This window comes from Lampetra planeri, chromosome 10 (assembly GCF_965212315.1).
Source record: "Lampetra planeri chromosome 10, kcLamPlan1.2.h2, whole genome shotgun sequence".
Lineage (NCBI taxonomy): Eukaryota > Metazoa > Chordata > Hyperoartia > Petromyzontiformes > Petromyzontidae > Lampetra > Lampetra planeri.
This window is the reverse complement of record NC_136116.1, coordinates 5,943,117-5,960,708: the sequence shown is the minus strand read 5'-3', so window position 1 is coordinate 5,960,708 and position 17,592 is coordinate 5,943,117. Positions and strand designations below refer to the sequence as shown.

General features: G+C 41.8%; 1 protein-coding gene across 1 annotated transcript; it reads left to right on the top strand.

Moving 5' to 3' along the window:
• Positions 1–1,846: 1,846 nt before the first annotated feature.
• Positions 1,847–16,618, top strand: LOC144721134 (uncharacterized). The gene is made up of 14 exons (XM_078598529.1): positions 1,847–1,986; positions 4,492–5,007; positions 5,109–5,972; positions 6,856–6,926; positions 7,057–7,135; positions 7,338–7,432; positions 7,735–7,871; positions 8,397–8,490; positions 10,672–10,762; positions 11,042–11,288; positions 11,523–11,626; positions 11,935–12,025; positions 13,427–13,594; positions 16,447–16,618. The coding sequence occupies exons 2-14, from the start codon at positions 4,515–4,517 to the stop codon at positions 16,616–16,618; spliced, it is 2,706 nt and encodes a 901-aa protein (XP_078454655.1). The 5' UTR covers positions 1,847–1,986; positions 4,492–4,514.
• Positions 16,619–17,592: the final 974 nt, after the last annotated feature.

Here is a 17,592-nt window from a genome sequence, read left to right as displayed (position 1 = left end):
GGCTCGGTGTGTAAATGTCACCACCAGAGGATGAGGGAATTAAAATCATTAAAATTCATCCACACATATCAGGTGTAAATATTAATGTAAAACAGCCCAGACTGTAAAATGTAGATATTAGCTCAATGACGTGTTATAAACTGCTGCGGTTTAGAATAATCCGTCTGCCTAAAGGAGCCGTGGTGTCCCTTGAATTTGCCTTCAATTTAACAAATTGTGTGTGTGTGTTCCGTTCGTTTTCTCCGCTGGACACAGAAGTTGCCTTTGCTCAAGATGCCACTTTATTAATCACTGACACAAAGACTGATACCGTCACTGCAGTTTAGCCTAAATAAGTCCCACTGCATTGTAAGTGGCATGTGTGTGCTGTTTTAAGCATCGTTTTACGTGCGTTCCGGGACCTGTGCTCGTCGTACCTGCGCTGTCATATGTACTTAGCGTTCCGGCACCTTGTGCTTTACAAATGAAGCACTGGATACATCATGACCTGCGCGAAAGAGGGCGGAAAACTATGAATTTCACCCTCCTGCTCTCCGCACTTCCAAAGCCACTCTTTTCTCTCCCGGCTGTCTCTCTCACTCACTCTCACACGTACACAAACACACACACACACGACCCCGCCCCCCATGTCACTCACATGCATGCCGCATTCACTGGACAGGCACACAGTAGGAAACCAGAACATCATAACATTGTCCCACACAGCAGCTAACAGCGAGGTTGCTATAATATTAAACTCGCGGGCCGCACTAACATTAAACTTTCATATTAAGGTGGGGGCCACAAAATATCGTCCCGAGGGCCGCAATTGGCCCGCGGGCCGCGAGTTTGAGACCCCTGCTGTAGTGTATGTCATATTCCGGCACATGCTTTTCTGCGAAAAATTGTTGGACTTGAATTTTACCCAGGTCACCCATATACTTTTTTTAATGAGCTGTGTGCCAATGGACGCATATTTTTTGTAGATATTCAGATATGACAACGGCATTTTTATTTCTAATACTCTAAGGTTCCCTCTAGTGGAGCCCATTCCGATAACAGTGGGGTCAGCAAAACATTGCGTGGTCGCACCTTTTACACTAAATTGTAGGACACTTAAGTTTGAGAATATATAATGTAAAATACAAGTACTGGACAAGACAATAATGTACAACGAAAATACTGCTACGTTATAATGAATGTGTGCGCGCGCTTCACACCACACTGCTGCTGTCGAGTAACACATTCCTGCGGAGGGAGCTGGTAGGAACGTTGGGTTGCTCGGTCAATGGCCAGGGTCAACGGCGGCGTGGTGTAATCCGCAAATATGCCCGACTGTGAGGGCGGGCACAAGCCGGCGTGAGTAGGTTAAACGTTGAGTTTTATCAGGGCACCACAGGGTGACCAGCCCCTCCCCACCCAGCCCCACCCCTCCCACCCCCCACTCAGCCCCACCCTGCTCACCCAGCCCCTCCCCACCCAGCCCCTCCACACCCAGCCCCACCCCTCCCACCCCCCACTCAGCCCCACCCTCCCCACCCTCCCCAACCAGCCCCTCCACACCCAGCCCACCCAACCCTTCCTCACTCTCCCCACCCAGCTCCTCCCCACCCAGCTCCTCCCCACCCTCCCCTCCCAGCCCCACCCTCTCCACCCAGCCCCTCCCTCCCCACCCAGCCCCTCCCTCCCCATCCAGCCCCTCCCCACCCAGCTCCTCCCCAGCCCCACCCTCCCCACCCAGCCCCACCCACCCCTCCCCACCCAGCCCCTCCCTTCACGACGGACGGACACAATAATCCCCTGTGGACTGGTGTAACCAGGAGGTTCCTCCCAGTATAGTTTCAATTATCCAGTCGCTTTGAATTTGTCGTCGCAAGGCTCGCACGCGATTGGTCCCCCGAGTGGCATCTCGGAGACGATGCGGACCAATCAGCGTTCGAGGATTTTGATCGATCGTGCTGAGGGCTTCCACGAAACGTCGTGTGGGATTGGAACAACAGCAATTGGGTAAACTCGTCTTAATATTGTAGGTTTTTGTTGTTGTAAATTTTTTGAATGTTTTAACAAATGTGTGAAGATGCAAGTAGATGATTGTGTGAATATATAAATGATAGCGGACCTTCGAGAAAACTGCTTAGCCCGGTTGAAGTTGGACAAACAGTAGTCGTAATCGATATTTAAAGTTTTCACGACGTCATCTGATGACGGGCGCTTGTGTTGAGCCCGAAACGTCGTGATTTAATGTTATTTTATCTCTACGTGACTTTACCGAAAGAAGCGAAGAGTTATAGCAGCCGCTTTGTAACATGGCGTCAATTGGACTTGGGTGGCAGAGTTGACGGGCCCTGTCGATAGAAAAAATGCAACGTGGTGACATAAATACAACAAATGACGCTTAATCGGATACTGTTCATACTTAATTTAGACACTGTACCACACAAGGCCATATAGTCGGATCTTCTCGTTTTTTTACGATTTGAGTAATTGCCCGTGTCGTGTGAACTCGAAACGCCGCCACTTTTGGCCTAAAATAAACCCACAAACAACCCACGTACGTGGAGTAAACGAATGTGTCGTCGTACTTGATGATCAACACGAAACATGTTTACGAATGCGTAATTTTCTATCGGCCTGATTATCGGAATTTTCTTGCGCGACTCCGTAACGTGGCATTGAGGTCCCTGAGGAGTGGGGAGGACATTTGGAAGTTTCGTGGCTTTTTCGTTATGACTTGTTGCAGCCGACGAAACATTGGAATTGCTTTTAAATGTTTCAAATTGTCTATTAGCTAGGCAGTTCTATCCATAGCTCTTGTGATCCCCAAAACATTTGATTCGTGGAGAGATTCAAGGCCGTGGCCATGGAGTCAACATTGGGGGGGATCAAAACTCCCCCCCCCCCCCCTAGAAAAAATAATCTAAATTTTAAAACGAATTTCCTGCCTAAAATATAAAAAAAATTCACTAACACATGTGATGGACTTTTTATTTATTTGTAACAATAATGTCTAATAGTGTATTGTATTACATTGCTCTGTTTTTTCTTTTTTTTTACCTTTTCTTGTTTCATTGAATGTAATGGCGGAGATTAGGGATTCATAAAGAACAACCATAACCACCATCATATAAACAGAAATCTATGCATTGATTTATATGAAGACAAGTCCAGATATTGTCGCCAAGGTTTAGCAAATTGTTGTTTTTATTTACGTAGCATCGCAATTATGAAAGAAAATGTTTTATAGCAATATATTTGGGGGGACATTTAGAGCATATTTGAATATTGGGGGGGTGGGGTGTCGAACTCGGGTCGCCGTGTTCGTAGCGCAGCGCGCTAACCACTACACTACCGCTCCCCACACACACACACGCGCTTGCTGCGGACACAACTTTCAGGGTGCGTACGGCAGAAAACGACTGAAATAATAAAGCAATGCAGCGCGAAGAACGCCTTAGACCTGCAACACATTTGTATGACACTTTACTCGCGGAGGGTTGGGAGGGGGTGCGTGACATGCAGAGCCGGCCCACCACTAAGCGACCCTTGCAATTGCAAAGGGCCCCGTGGCCAGCAGAGGGCCCCCTAGAGTCACTGCTAGCGAGTGGGTGAAAAAAAATCATACATCAAAGGGGCCTCCAACCAAATTTGGCTTAGGGCCCCCAAAGGTCTAGGGCCGGTTCTGGTGACATGAGCAGGCACACTGCGTGACACTTCTGCATGCGGGTGACATGACAGATGTGACGTCACAGCTCACTTGCCGTGCAAAATATATGTATTATTGCGCCCCCCCCCCCCAAAATAAAATATATACAAAAGTCTATTTTTATAATGTTTGCATGGTGTACAGTCTGGAAAGTACACACATGGCAAATTTAAAGTTTGTTGCATGTCGGGAATTACGCTAAACATTTTGAACAGACACATAATCAAAACTTTGCCTTTTATATATATATTGAGATGAGAGTACGGCCTTGGAGAGATTAGAAATCACACTCAGCTCTAATTGCTATATATTTGGTGATAGCGTTTGGAATTAGTCGACTATCTGTCCAGCCAACCAGCAAAAGTTTTTATAACTTGAAAAAGTTTAAAGTATAAAATGGATGGAGTTCGCTCATTTTGTCATCACCTGAGTCCAACTATACCAAAAATGTATTTCTCCCAATTAAGTCACCAGTTTGACAAGGTTGCAGAGTCAAAAAGGTGGCTGATTTGTACACAGTGATTATTGCCACCTCTGTTTGTTCACCTTCCGAGCTGATGCTATGGCTGAGAGATTCAGAGCTCCTGGAGACTGGAGTCTTGTAGGTTAGGTGTGTCAGACATGGGTTTTACCTCCCACATGTTAACCTTCTCTGGGTACTCTGGTTTCCTCCAATATGTCATTGATGGCATTGGCCAAATATATAAATGCAGGACCTCTGTGAAATAATAACTCTCAGTGGGACTTTTTTGGGTTTGATTGTAATACTTTTTCATCTGCTTGGTGAATGTGTTTCCTGTGCATGACAGGTGTGAGCACCTGTGCAAACCTGATGGAGGGGACCAGTGATAGTGATCTGGAGCAACCGATGCATGTCAGCATGCCGTATTGTGCATGCACCCAAGATCTGCCACTTATGACCATGGACCAAAGCAACATCATCACAAAGAGCTATGAAACCATCTACAACACCAAACTCTGTGACAGTAACTGTAATGTCAAAGAGCTCACTTTCGGCACATATTTGGGGGTGGAATCATGGAAGGAATGCTACTCATGTGCACATTTGAGCATGCAAACAAACCTGACCATGCCAAGTCCCTCAGCTGGTGGTGTCTGTGCAGTGATAGGGTGCACGGAACCAACTGATTGTCCAGAAAGTGTGCGAGAGACTGAGAGAAGTGAAGTCCTTTACTTTCACAAAGTAGACCGAAGACCTGTCTATAACACAGACTTGCCTTATTACAACTCAAAAGTCAATCAATTTGCATCTTATGATAATTCTGGTGAAAATACAGATACTTTTTCTTCCAATGATCAAGATGGTGAGTGCATTTAAATTATAAACGTTGAAGTACTTTTCGATTAAGTAAGTTGCAAACTGTGCATCTTGTTTTATCATTGTCAATATTGATTGTCTTTTCAGATATTGCCACCAACAGACAAGCTGGATACAAAAGTTTGATATTTGGTGTTGGTGGATGCAAAGACAGTGGGTGCCAATGCATGCAGCCCACCACACTCTGTAGAACAATATCACCAATCGTGAGTGATGTCAAGTACTCTGTAAGTGATGGAGGCTTTGGACAAAATAACATCTATTCTGTCCTCCATGTGTCAAAAGCTGAGTTTTATAGTCAAAATTTTATAGAAGCCCACAATCGTGCTTCAAAAGGAGAATTTGTATGTTTCCAAAAAGATGGTTGTGATACTTGCACTATCGATGACATTAGGTTCAGGTCTATCAACAGTGAAAACACCTTTGAAGGAAAGACTTTAGACTGTTCTTGTTCAAATCATGGTGAATGTCTTTGCACAGGACTGAGACCACATTTAATTTCACACTCAAACAAAAATGTCATTCCTGTCTATGTACCAATGAAAGGATACACTGCTCGAGAAGAATTCGATGCTTGCACAAATATTGCACCACACATGGTACGTTCACTGCCTCATGAATGGCTTTTGAATCCCAACTACATTGAAGAATATGCGTACCCAAATTCCAACAGACTTCACAAACTAGTTTCCATCTTTGATGCAGAACGGCCATCACTAATCGATAGGTTGTGGCCTGATGTCTCCACATTGAAGCAAGAAATGTCCACAGGCATGGCTCACCCAGCAGAGTATCCAGGACAGACACCTGTGGAATGTATAAATGTCTTCGACGAGTTGAGCGGGAAGCTGGGTCTCACAGTTGAGGAGATCAAAGACTTGGTGAGTGACGAGGACAACCTCAAAGACCTCTGCAACCTGGTGGAGAAGAATGGGATGTTCAGCAACGAAGGTGCTTTTTACATTTTATTTGATACTTTATTCCAGTGGTTCTCAACATTTTTTTGCTACTGTACCCCTTGTTGAATTTTGTTTTAATCGAGTACCCCCTTGCTTGACCCAACATGGTGTCTGAGAAATAAATATGAATAATGAACATCAATATTTTAACCAATTTTGTGAGGCATGCTAACTACCTAGTAACTGCAAGAAAAAAAAAGGATGTTCTGCATGTATGATATAATTTTACGCACTCGCTGGTTTACCCTTGGAAAACACATTGTTTAAGAACAATGTGTTTAGAAAGGTATGTTTTATCGTTATAGATTACCATAGAGATTACTTTTTTTTATCATAGATATTTTATTTTGGCAGATTCATATACGATTATTCACCAATGACTCGTGAATGATATAATTTTACACATTTATAAATCACCTTAGGTACATTGCCACATACCTCCAGGGGTCTGCATACCCCCGGTTGAGAACCACTGCTTAATATTGTGCTGTGAGAAATGTTAAGGTGTATGTCTGTTGGGCCATACAATTTGTTTAAATTGTGAATGTATCATTGTACATCAGCACGACGTGACAACCTGCTCAGATTGCAGAGTACAATTCGGACTAAGTCTGTCTTTTATATGTTTTCGTATGTGAACTTTGAACAGCTATATAAATACAGCCCCATAGCAGATGGATAACTCCATGAACATTGTATTGTTTTCAATGCTGCTGTGGAATATTTTCTTCTTTTTTAATGGCATCTTATTTTCGGTACCAGTTAGGTTGATATGATATGCATCTGGAAATGATTGATGAAAAGTTCAAATAAATTTGAGTCCTAAGTTTCACTGATTTTGAATTTGTTTAAGTATGACTGCTTTTGTTTTACAGATGCTCATAGCCAAGGGGCAGCAGTGAACAATGTTCCAATGCCACAAGTAATGCACTCTAATGATTCTCAGGTAAGAAGTCACAGGATCTATAATATCATTGTAAATATACATCAATGTTTAACAGAGGCTGACATGTTACAGAGCAAGTCTGTTAAATGTTAAACTGAAACGTGACTGCTTTTTGCCCAATGTTTCGCAGGGTGATGGTGGTCTACACTGCATTAATGGAGGCAGAAACAGTTGTCCAGATTCACAATCCATGCATGGAATAGATAAAGGTTATTGCACTTAATATAAAATGCCCATCTGTGTGCAAGTATATATTTAATTGAATAAAAGTTCAATAACTTGCCATAATATTTGCAAATGTACATATTAAAACATGCAACGTGAGTTCAGTCTTGGTATAAATTTGTAGGTACATTTTAGTCGCAATTAGAAGTTCGTGACTAGGATTTTTTTTTCTCACTTTGTGGACAGACCAGGACAGGCCTGACCATGAAGCTGCTTATTTTGATGGGCCTCCTGTCAACAGTGCAAGTCCACTCTTGGCTCTGGCACAAGGAACCCAGCTTGTAAGCTCTGCCATCCACCTCACACAATACCTTGTTTGCATCGTCTGTTAATACCAGCAAAGGTGTGAAGCTTACACAACCCAATTTAATTCCGTTTCTTCGATATTGCTTAAAAAAGTAGTTTAGAGTGACATCTAGTGGCAGAATTCAATATATAATGTGAATCCTTTTGTATCCCTGCATCAGTTCAAAGAAGGTGTGTAATGTCGCAATGTCATTCGCTGCTGGTGCATCGTTTGCTTTGGCATTTATGCGTCTTTGTCTCTGTTTGTGTGTGTGCATTTTCATCTATGTATCATCAGGAAAGTCATATTGGTGTAGGAGAGAAGGAGAAGAAAAACGTCATGGAGGGCAGGAAAAATAGGCCTGCTTCAGTTAGACAGCAAAAAGATAAACAGAGCAAGGATAGACAGTGCGTCCTCATTAATCGAAAGGAAAAGTGAGTCGGAAAAAGGAAGCATGCAGTGCAATAGAGACAGTAGAAAAAGTAAAGTTGAAGAAGTTACATGAAACAACAACTGCTATATATAGTGCTTAATAATGCATACAACACGAAAGGATGATTAGTAAGAATGAGCAGGGGTTAGTAAGGATGAGCTCATTTTAAATGCACATCGCAGGGATGTAAATGTACAATAATACCTGCCAGGTTATGAAATAAAACAGTTACATGTAGTGATAACGTTTTACTTTTATGTTGCACTCATTTACAATTAATGTAGAAATTACGTTTTATATTATGAACAAGAAGTACAATGTATTCAAATGGACACAGTGCACAATATCACCCGTTATTCACGTGCTTTACTTAATATCGTCATAAATAAACTACCAGGTTGGATGTTTTTTAGAAAGTAAGTATATTTTTCTCGTTTCCTGTGAAAGGTATTGTCAAAAATGCACATTGGTAGGTACAATAGATATATGACGATGCTGATGGAGTGGTTGTGCTCTGCTGGAACAGAAAGAGGAAGCAGGATATTCAGAAAGGCTTCAAAAATCCGTGGCGACAGCTGCCTGCAAATGTCAAGGATTACCGGAGCTCCAAACACACCCAGGTGGGTACTCAGAATACCACACACATTCAGTGGGGGTAACTTTGCTGATTAATTGCACGTGTGGCTTTGATCTGGCACTTGGCTCACAGTGCATTGCAGGTGTTGGCAGGGGCAGTTTACATTGAAAGTACTTCAGACTTTGTAAAAAAAATGTTTTAACATCGTGGTTATAGAAATGTTTTTTTGTGGAGTGGCATGGATTTGTAGGCGTATAGTATTTTGATATTGTTGTTTTGAATGATAGATCAATACAATATAGTGTCAAGATGCAACCATATTTCTATATGATGTACAGAAACAATAAGCCACAAAAATATTCTAGATTTGAAGCTTTCGTAACTGCAAGGATTCATACTCTTAGGTTTTTTCGGTAAAGTCACGTAGGTAATAAATAAAATTAAAATTAATAAAAGTAATAATATAAATAAAATCATAAATCACGACGTTTCGGAGGCAACACAAGTCTCCGTCATCAGGTGGGACCGTCACAGCTAAATTTACTGTATCAAGTGAGGAAAAATCCAAGAGACAAGCTCTTAGATACAAGTTAAGGGGGAGGGGGGTTATCTGAATGTGGTAGCCAGGGAATGGCACGGTGGGGGGGGGGGCAGGGCTAAAAGAGAACAATGGTGCACATCGACTCAGGGTTGTGGCCGGTGTTAGCTGATAATAAGCATAAAAGGAAGCAGCACTGTTAAACGCTGGGGATATCAACACTCGGTAAAGTAGAATAGTACCTGTCAAATAAGATGGTACAAATATGTGTAGTTAAATCTTTTATTTTTTTACATGGTTGCAAGTTGGTAGAGATCTTCCGGAAGAGTGTTGGCAAGTTGGTAGAGGTCTTCCGAAAGATGTTGGCAAGTTGGTAGAGGTCTTCCGGAAGATGTTGGCAAGTTGGTAGAGGTCTACCAACTTTTAACCATGTAAAAAAAATATTTAACTACACATATTTGTACCATATTAATTGACAGGTACTATTCTACTTTACCGAGTGTTGACATCCCCAGCGTTTAACAGTACTGCTTCCTTTTATGCTTATTATCAACTAACACCGGCCACAACCCTGAGTCTGTGCACCATTGTTCTCTTTTAGCCCCGCCCCCCCCCCACCGTGCCATTCCCTGGCTACCACATTCAGATAACCCCCCCCCCTCCCCCTTAACTTGTATTTAAGAGCTTGTCTCTTGGATTTTTCCTCACTTGATACAGTAAATTTAGCTGTGACGGTCCCACCTGATGACGGAGACTTGTGTTGCCTCCAAAACGTCGTGATTTATTATTTTATTTTTATTATTACTTTTATTAATTTTAATTAAATGTTTTACCTACGTGACTTTACCGAAAAAACCTAAGTATGAATCCTTGCAGTCACGAAAGCTTCAAATCTAGAATTAATACCCTCTACGGGGAGGAATTTCACCTATCTGTTAGAGTTTTTAACAGACGAGACAATAAGTCACAGCTTCTCGAGACGCTGGCCTTCCTCAAGAGATGCCGCGATAACAAGAGTATGAATCCTTGCAGTCACGAAAGCTTCAAATCTAAAACTCTACCAACTTGCCAACACTCTTCCGGAAGACCTCTACCAACTTTCCAACACTCTTCCGGAAGACTTCTACCAACTTTTAACCATGTAAAAAAAAAGATTTAACTACACATATTTGTACCATCTTATTTGACAGGTACTATTCTACTTTACCGAGTGTTGACATCCCCAGCGCTGCTTCCTTTTATGTTTATTATCAGCTAACACCGGCCACAACCCTGAGTCGATGTGCACCATTGTTCTCTTTTAGCCCCGCCCCCCACCGTGCCATTCCCTGGCTACCACATTCAGATAACCCCCCTCCCCCTTAACTTGTATTTAAGAGCTTGTCTCTTGGATTTTTCCTCACTTGATACAGTAAATTTAGCAGTGACGGTCCCACCTGATGATGGAGACTTGTGTTGCCTCCGAAACGTCGTGGTTTATTATTTTATTTTATTTCTATTATTACTTTTATAAATTTTTTACCGAAAAATCCTAAGAGTACAAAAATATATATTTTATGTAAAATACGTATTATGTAAAACGTATTTTTTCCGTCTATATATAACATGATTTTCTCAAGCTAAAATTGCTCTGAAACTGTCCTTAATCTTTATTTCTGTTTGCACACATATTTGGTACTGTGGTAGAATACAATTATGAGCAGCACCTGTGATCACATCAATGATCTGAAGAGGGACATGCAGAAGAACGGTCATGTTGAACCAGATCACCAGCAAGGTACTGCCTCGGTGTGAAATGCAAGCTGGCAAAGAAGAGCTGTAATCCATTCTTACCCTGATCTCCCCAATTAAAATGTTATAATACAAGGTAGCTCGTAGTAATCATTGTACGAGCAGCCTGTTTCCCTATGGTATTGCATATGTACATGGTTTAAGTGTAGAACATTATGGGTGAGTGGTTTTAAACTGTTATTGCACTGCAAAATTACTTTGTTAAATGTAGCTTTCTTTTCTTTACAAACTGTCTTTAATTTTGAACACTGCTTTACTGTCAAAGGCTCAAATACTGAAAAAGTCGAGGCAGAGGGAGCCCACTATGAGCTGCCACTTGGCACGACAGAGGAAGGCAACAACGAAGACCTCAGCAGCGACAAAAAATTGTCTAAGAATAAATTCCTTAAATTCAAAATGAAATACCAGCACCACCTGAAGAATATATGTCCACGCATGGGCATCAAGGAAACCAAGAGACTGGTGAATGTCAAGTGGCATTCAATGTGCCTGGCCGAGAAGCAGCTCTATATGTAAGTGCGCACGCCTCAAAGCAAATCTGTCGGCACACTTCAACATAAAGTAACAGATGTCTCAGGGCGCAGTAATATGTATGTTTAGTACAACAATTTGTTAAAGACAGTTTTGGTGACACAAAGTTCTCAAACGAGTTTTGATTTGTATTTTTGTTTGCGTCAGTTTGTATTTTGCTGCTGTAGGTTCTCAGTGTGCCCTTGGTTTAATTACGTGCACTTGTGTGATTTCAGCAACCGTTGTCATCACCGTGAGCTGACAGAGCAGGGCAATGATGACTCATCTTTGAAGTACAGCACTCGGCCTTCATTTCCAAAAAAGACCGACGGCATGGCTGGTATGACCTAGGCCAGTGGCAGATTTAAACAATGGGAGAGTTGAAAAAGCGGCAAGGGAGGCCACTCCACACTTTAGGCACAGCAAAGGAAGCATGTTGTCCTCTCACCATGCATTGATAAGAAAATGTTACCTGAGATGAGTGGAATACAGTGTTTTCTACCACAGAGAGAGTGGGCAAGATCATTTATCATCGTCGTAAGTGGGAATGGATATCGTTCTTTTTCCAGTGTGTAAACAGATGGCTGGAAATTGCTTTTTTTGTGGTGACTACGTTTGCATTGTGCCGTTTTCCTGGTGTCTTTTAAGAAACACGCTCAAACCGTCTGAGGGACTGGCAGTACTTGCGCAAGCTCAAACAGCAGACGGAGAAGCGGCAGATGCTGCAATGGATCATGGGGTTTGGTGTTTTATTTATATGTTTGTTCTTTTATGTATACGTCTATTGTTTACATAAAACCTTTAATGTCGTGAAAAGTCTACATTAAACACATTATTTGGTGATATTGCATTGACAGTGGTGGACAAGCAGAAATAACAAAACATTCAACACATTCGTCAACGCTTTCTTGAAAGAAAAAATAGGTAGTCGGTAACATTTTGGGCAATGGTCCTTCTTTATCGTGCATAATGACCATTTCCCAAAACGTCAACTATAACATATTTTTAGATTTAAGGCCACAGTGTTATTGATGAATGTGGTGAGTTTTTTTTTAAAACGATACATTCAAATTTCGATTTAAAGCTTTCGTGACTGTAGGGATTCAGACACTGTCGCCTCGACAGACCTGGTTTTCACCTGAGGACGGCTGCTTGCGTTGTGGCCGAAACGTCGTGAGAATTATTTTATTATGTTTTATTTTTATTATTTTATTACTTCCCTTCTACGTGACTTTACCGAAAGAACCGAGAAAACGATACATTCGTTAAGTAATTACGCTTCATTCTTATGGTCACAATACATGCATGGAATGTGTGTAACAAATAGTTAGATATACAGATAGTGCCCGAGTTACGATGGTCCGACTTACGACATTTCGATCTTACGATGGCGATAGCGATACGACAAAATTGTAAAATATTTTTAATTTAGCGCGGCAGGCAAACGCAGCAGCGTACGAGGTACGATACTGTACGTTGGGACGCTGCCGGGATGTGCGCATCTCCCGCCTTGTGTGATCATGCCTCACTCTTACCAGTGGTCGACGGAGTTAAGTTGTCTCGGTGTTCAATGCATGTAAAAAGTTTTTATATAGGTAGGCTAAGAATTTACCTTGGTTTTTTATTACTTTACATTTTACTGTGCAATACAGTATTGTAATTAATAAATACATACAGTATATAGTTTATACAGTACGGTACTGTAAATTTCTCTGTTTTGCTAAATTGTCACCATTCTTTAGGACTCCTGGGTAGGCTAGGCCATCTTCGACTTACGATATTTTAGACTTACGATGGGGTCGTCGTAACGCATCTCCATCGTAGTAAGTCGAGGACTGCCTGTATAAGTAATATATTCGTGTGACCTCTAGAATCACCGAATAAGCTACGTTACCATTTTAAAGTTATTCAATACCGGGACCATGAATCTCAGCAGTTCATAAAATAGCAATGATGGTCACACGTTACATGTCTACCTTTTAATAGAGAAACTGCAAATCACGCGACAGTTCAACTGTGTTGGTGCCTCATGATGTACTGCTGCATAAATAATGACGACTCAACTTGTATGTATACGGTCATTGACATGCCTCTATTTAAAGCTTATTATATTTTCACTTCTGTCCATTGACGTCTGTAGGGCCGTGAAGACGTGGCGTAACAGAAAGAGGTGCAGGAGAAGAAACTGCAGGTCAGGCCTTAAACAAAAAGGCAGCATCTGCGAAGATTACTGGGTGAAATGTGACACATGTGACAAGTGGAGGAAGCTTCCGCTCGGCACAAATTTGGATACCCTCCCAGAGAAGTGGTGAGTTTAACACTCTCCCTCTGCTCACCTTTTTATGCGGTGTTGTATGCACTTGGAAGGAGAGATTGCAAAGTGTTCATGATATGTAATTGGCTCCATATGGTATACAGCATGTCCTCATTTAATGCGGTAAATGCATTCCTGAAATAAATAACACTACATAACACAACTTTTGTCCTGTTAGTAAGTGTTATTTCGTAATTGCTTATGCCTAAAAAGTATAGAAAATGGCTATTATTTCCCACAAACTTTGCTTTTGTGACTAGGACAGTAATATTTTGAAATGTATCTATTTTCAATGAGAAACGGGAAAATTTGTGTCTTTTCGTTCACATAAAGTCAGAAAAAAACAACATGAATCAAAATTTACATGTATTTATATTAAAGTAATAAAAAAATGACTACAAAAGATTTAGAAGTGAGTAGTTTTTCGAGATTTAAGATGAGCATCAAGGATATGGGCTTTGAGGGACATCCTACAGCCCATTATGCCGTAGTTCTTCACCAGTCTCAACCAGCTCCACATAGTTTTCGACCTTGTGATTGCCCAGGAAGCCACGAACCACTGCGACAAAGCTGTTCCAAGCCGCTTTCTCCTTACTAGTGAGCTTCTTGGGGAATTCATTGTACTCCAGGATCTTCTTTATCTGTGGTCCAATGAAGACACCGGCTTTGACCTTTGCCTCAGACAGTTTAGGGAAGAAGTCTTGAAGGTACATGAAGGCTGCCGACTCCTTGTCTACAGCTCTGACAAATTGTTTCATAAGGCCCAATTTAATATACAGTGGTGGCATCAGCACCTTCCGGGGGTCCACCAGTGACTTCCACTTGACGTTGTTCCTCCACACAGAGAACTCGGTCTGCTGTGGCCAGTCCCACCTGTGGTAGTGCGCCTTGGTGTCTCTGCTGTCCCAAGGCAAAGGTAGCAGGGAAACTTGGTAAAACTGCCTTGGAGACCCATCAGGAATGCCACCATTTTGAAGTCTCCGATGACCTCCCAGCCGTACTCATCATACTTCAAGGCGTCCAGCAAGGTCTTGATGCTGTTGTAATCCTTTTTGAGGTGCACCGAGTGAGCCAGGGGAAGAGACGGGTAATTGTTACCATTATGGAGCAGCACGGCTTTGAGGCTCCTGGATGAGCTGTCAATGAAGAGGCGCCACTCATTCTGGTTACAGGCGATTCCGATTGCCTCGAACAGACTGTGGCAGAAGGAGAGCCCATCTTGACGGGTGAAGAAGTTGCAAAAAGGTTGGCGAGGCTTCCTCTGATCTGCGACTTGTACATTTTTATCCAACAAGTTCCACTGCTTGAGCCGAGATGTCAAAAGCTCAGCATTGGACTTGCTGAGACCGAGATCTATGATCAAGTCGTGGAGGTCTTTTTGGTTGGGGTATTATCGGTTTCTCGCCTCAGCTCCACCTCTGAAATTGTCATCTGGATCGACAACGTCTTCTCGCTCTCTGACTTGCTGCTCTCTTCTAAGATGGCTGCTTTCTTTCTGAGGAGTGGGTACGGGGAGCTCATGGCAGTGTGGCATGGGGCGATGGATGAAGGAAGGTCCGGATACGTGATAGCAGGTGCATTCTTGCCAGTCCGACGTTAGGAAGGGTCCACCATGCAGAAGTAGCAGTTGCTTGAGTGGTCAGTGGGTTCTCGCCAAATTCTTGGGATAGTGAACTTAATGGCTCTCTTTTCCCCTCCTACAAAAATACATTTATTTCACCCATGACTAATGTGTAAAAAATTCTCGCAACATTTTTCATACATGATATATTTTTTCAATAACATTGAAAATTATAAAACATCAAATTTAAAAACTTTTACAATATTAAAAATTGTAATAAATTTTAGAACATAAAATCCGAGCAACAATTGTCCGTCTTACCTTCCACAGTTTTTTGCATTGCTCGCAGGTGAAATGAGGTGCCCAGGGTTTGTCTTGATCCCCGACAGGTATGCCGAAATATGCCTTGTAGGCCTCACACATCTTAGCAGATGCTTCTACAGGTCTTTTTCGCTCTTGTCTTGATAAATTGGCCGTAGACATAGCAAAATGTGTCTACCGGATGCTTGCAGCCTCTTGATGCTATCTCAGAAAAATGCAGATATGTATCCACTTAGGCAGCTGGAACTAAACTGAATTGGTGGGCTTAAGGCCCCTGTATTTATACTACTATTTATATTACTGGAAAGTTCTAGAATGTTCTAGAAGTTACTCCAAGTTTACACAGCACTGAATCTATCTGGAATGTTCTGGAAAATAGGTAAGTTTCTAAATATCACTGTCCTGGTCACAAAAGCAAAGTTTCTGGGGAATAATAGCCATTTTCTGTACCTTTGAGGCATAAGCAATTAGGAAATAACACTTAACTACCCAGGAAAAAAAAAATTGTTACACAGTGTAATGCAGCTATAAAGTTTGCCGAGATAGGATGTAGGCACATTCAGTAAGATTGTGGGACAAATGACTGAGGGTACACTGCTGCTTTACTGTATCATTCTGCATACTGTATACCGCTCAGCCGCGCAGCTCAAAAAATTAGTTCTTCGTCGACCGCTCAGACCGCGTTAAAACAGGCGCGTTCCACGTTGTGGGAAAGGTGTTCTCTCGTGGAAGAACCGCATTATAGGGAAAATACGTTGTGTGAACATGCATTAAGCGAAGACTTAACCGTATAACTTTGAGCTTAAAAACTTGCGATATAATATACAACTTGCAGCGCTTTTGGACCCTCCGAATAACTGTACGCCGATCTCTACCTTAAAAATGTAATTATCTAATTTAATCACACGTCTCGTATGATAGATGAAGGTTGTTTGTTTTTAAACGATGTAACCTTTTTTTTAAGGTTTTGCGTGATGAACCCTGACCCGCTGTACAGGGGATGCGATGTGCCAGAGCAGCCATGGGAAGATGATTGTGTGGTGCCCGAAAACAGACGGGATGAAAAATCTCCGAGTTCCTCTGTGCAGTGCAAGTTGGAAAGCGGCAGCACCAGTGGCGTGGGGGCCCAAGAGTAGGCAGGGGGTGGGGGGAAGAGCGCAGCGGCAAGGGGATTTGTGTCAGGCCCAAGCCATCTTTTGTTTTAATTACGTAAAGAGCTTTGTGGAATCTGGACCAATTTTGCTTTCGAAAATAGTAATTTACGAGTAATTTAACATCAGGTCAATATTTAGCGATTTGAAAAGCTCAGCATATGTGATTTTGGTTGCTTTCGATAACGTTTGTTTATTGTTAATGTTAATGCATATTTAATCAATGTCCCAGTCTTAAAAGTGTATTGTATAATTAGGCAGTTTGAACTGCGTGTTTGAAATGTTAGCAACGCATTTCTAATACACTTGCGTTTGTTTCAATTAAAGACGCTTAAGTGATCTTAAATAGCACAAAATAGAAGCATTTTAAAGTCACATCTGAGATGTTAATGAGCACTCGGGGCTCAATTCTTGCTAAGCGTTTGTGTTGCTGCTGTCGTGGTGGACACGTGGTAGGCTGAAAGGATGAGACTTTTGTACGGTAACAACATCTTCACAGTACCAAGTAGTACAGAGAGATTTATTGGTCTAGTTCAAATTGCTGGCCATTTATGATTCTTAATGTGCGATATCTTTTCTGGACACCCTTTACACTATATACAGTTGTAAACAGCATCCATGTTTGTTTTGATGTGTAGTACGCTATATATGTCAATATTTACATAAACCAAAAAAAATTCTGATTACCTTTAAACGTTTTAATGTTACCAGATAAATATTAACCCAAAAAGTTTTACTTTAAGCTTTCGTGACTGCAGGAATTCATATTCTTTGGTTCTTTCGGTAAAGTCGCGTAGATATAAAAAATAATTAGAAAAAATAAAGTGAATAAAAATAAATAAAAACACTCATGTAGACTGTAGCCTGGATCCTAATCGGAGTGAGTGTACTGGCAATCTATAATGTGGACTGTAGCCTGGTTAAGTTTGGTGAGTGTACTGGCAGTCTATAATGCAGAC

What these genes read in the sequence shown, in the direction of transcription:
- LOC144721134 (XM_078598529.1), top strand. Translation starts at nt 4,515, where the DNA reads ATGGAGGGGACCAGTGATAGTGATCTGGAGCAACCGATGCATGTCAGC. An exon ending in TTCTTCCAATGATCAAGATG is followed by an intron (nt 5,008 to 5,108) that starts GTGAGTGCATTT and finishes TTGTCTTTTCAG; the next exon opens with ATATTGCCACCAACAGACAA. An exon ending in CATGCATGGAATAGATAAAG is followed by an intron (nt 7,136 to 7,337) that starts GTTATTGCACTT and finishes CTTTGTGGACAG; the next exon opens with ACCAGGACAGGCCTGACCAT.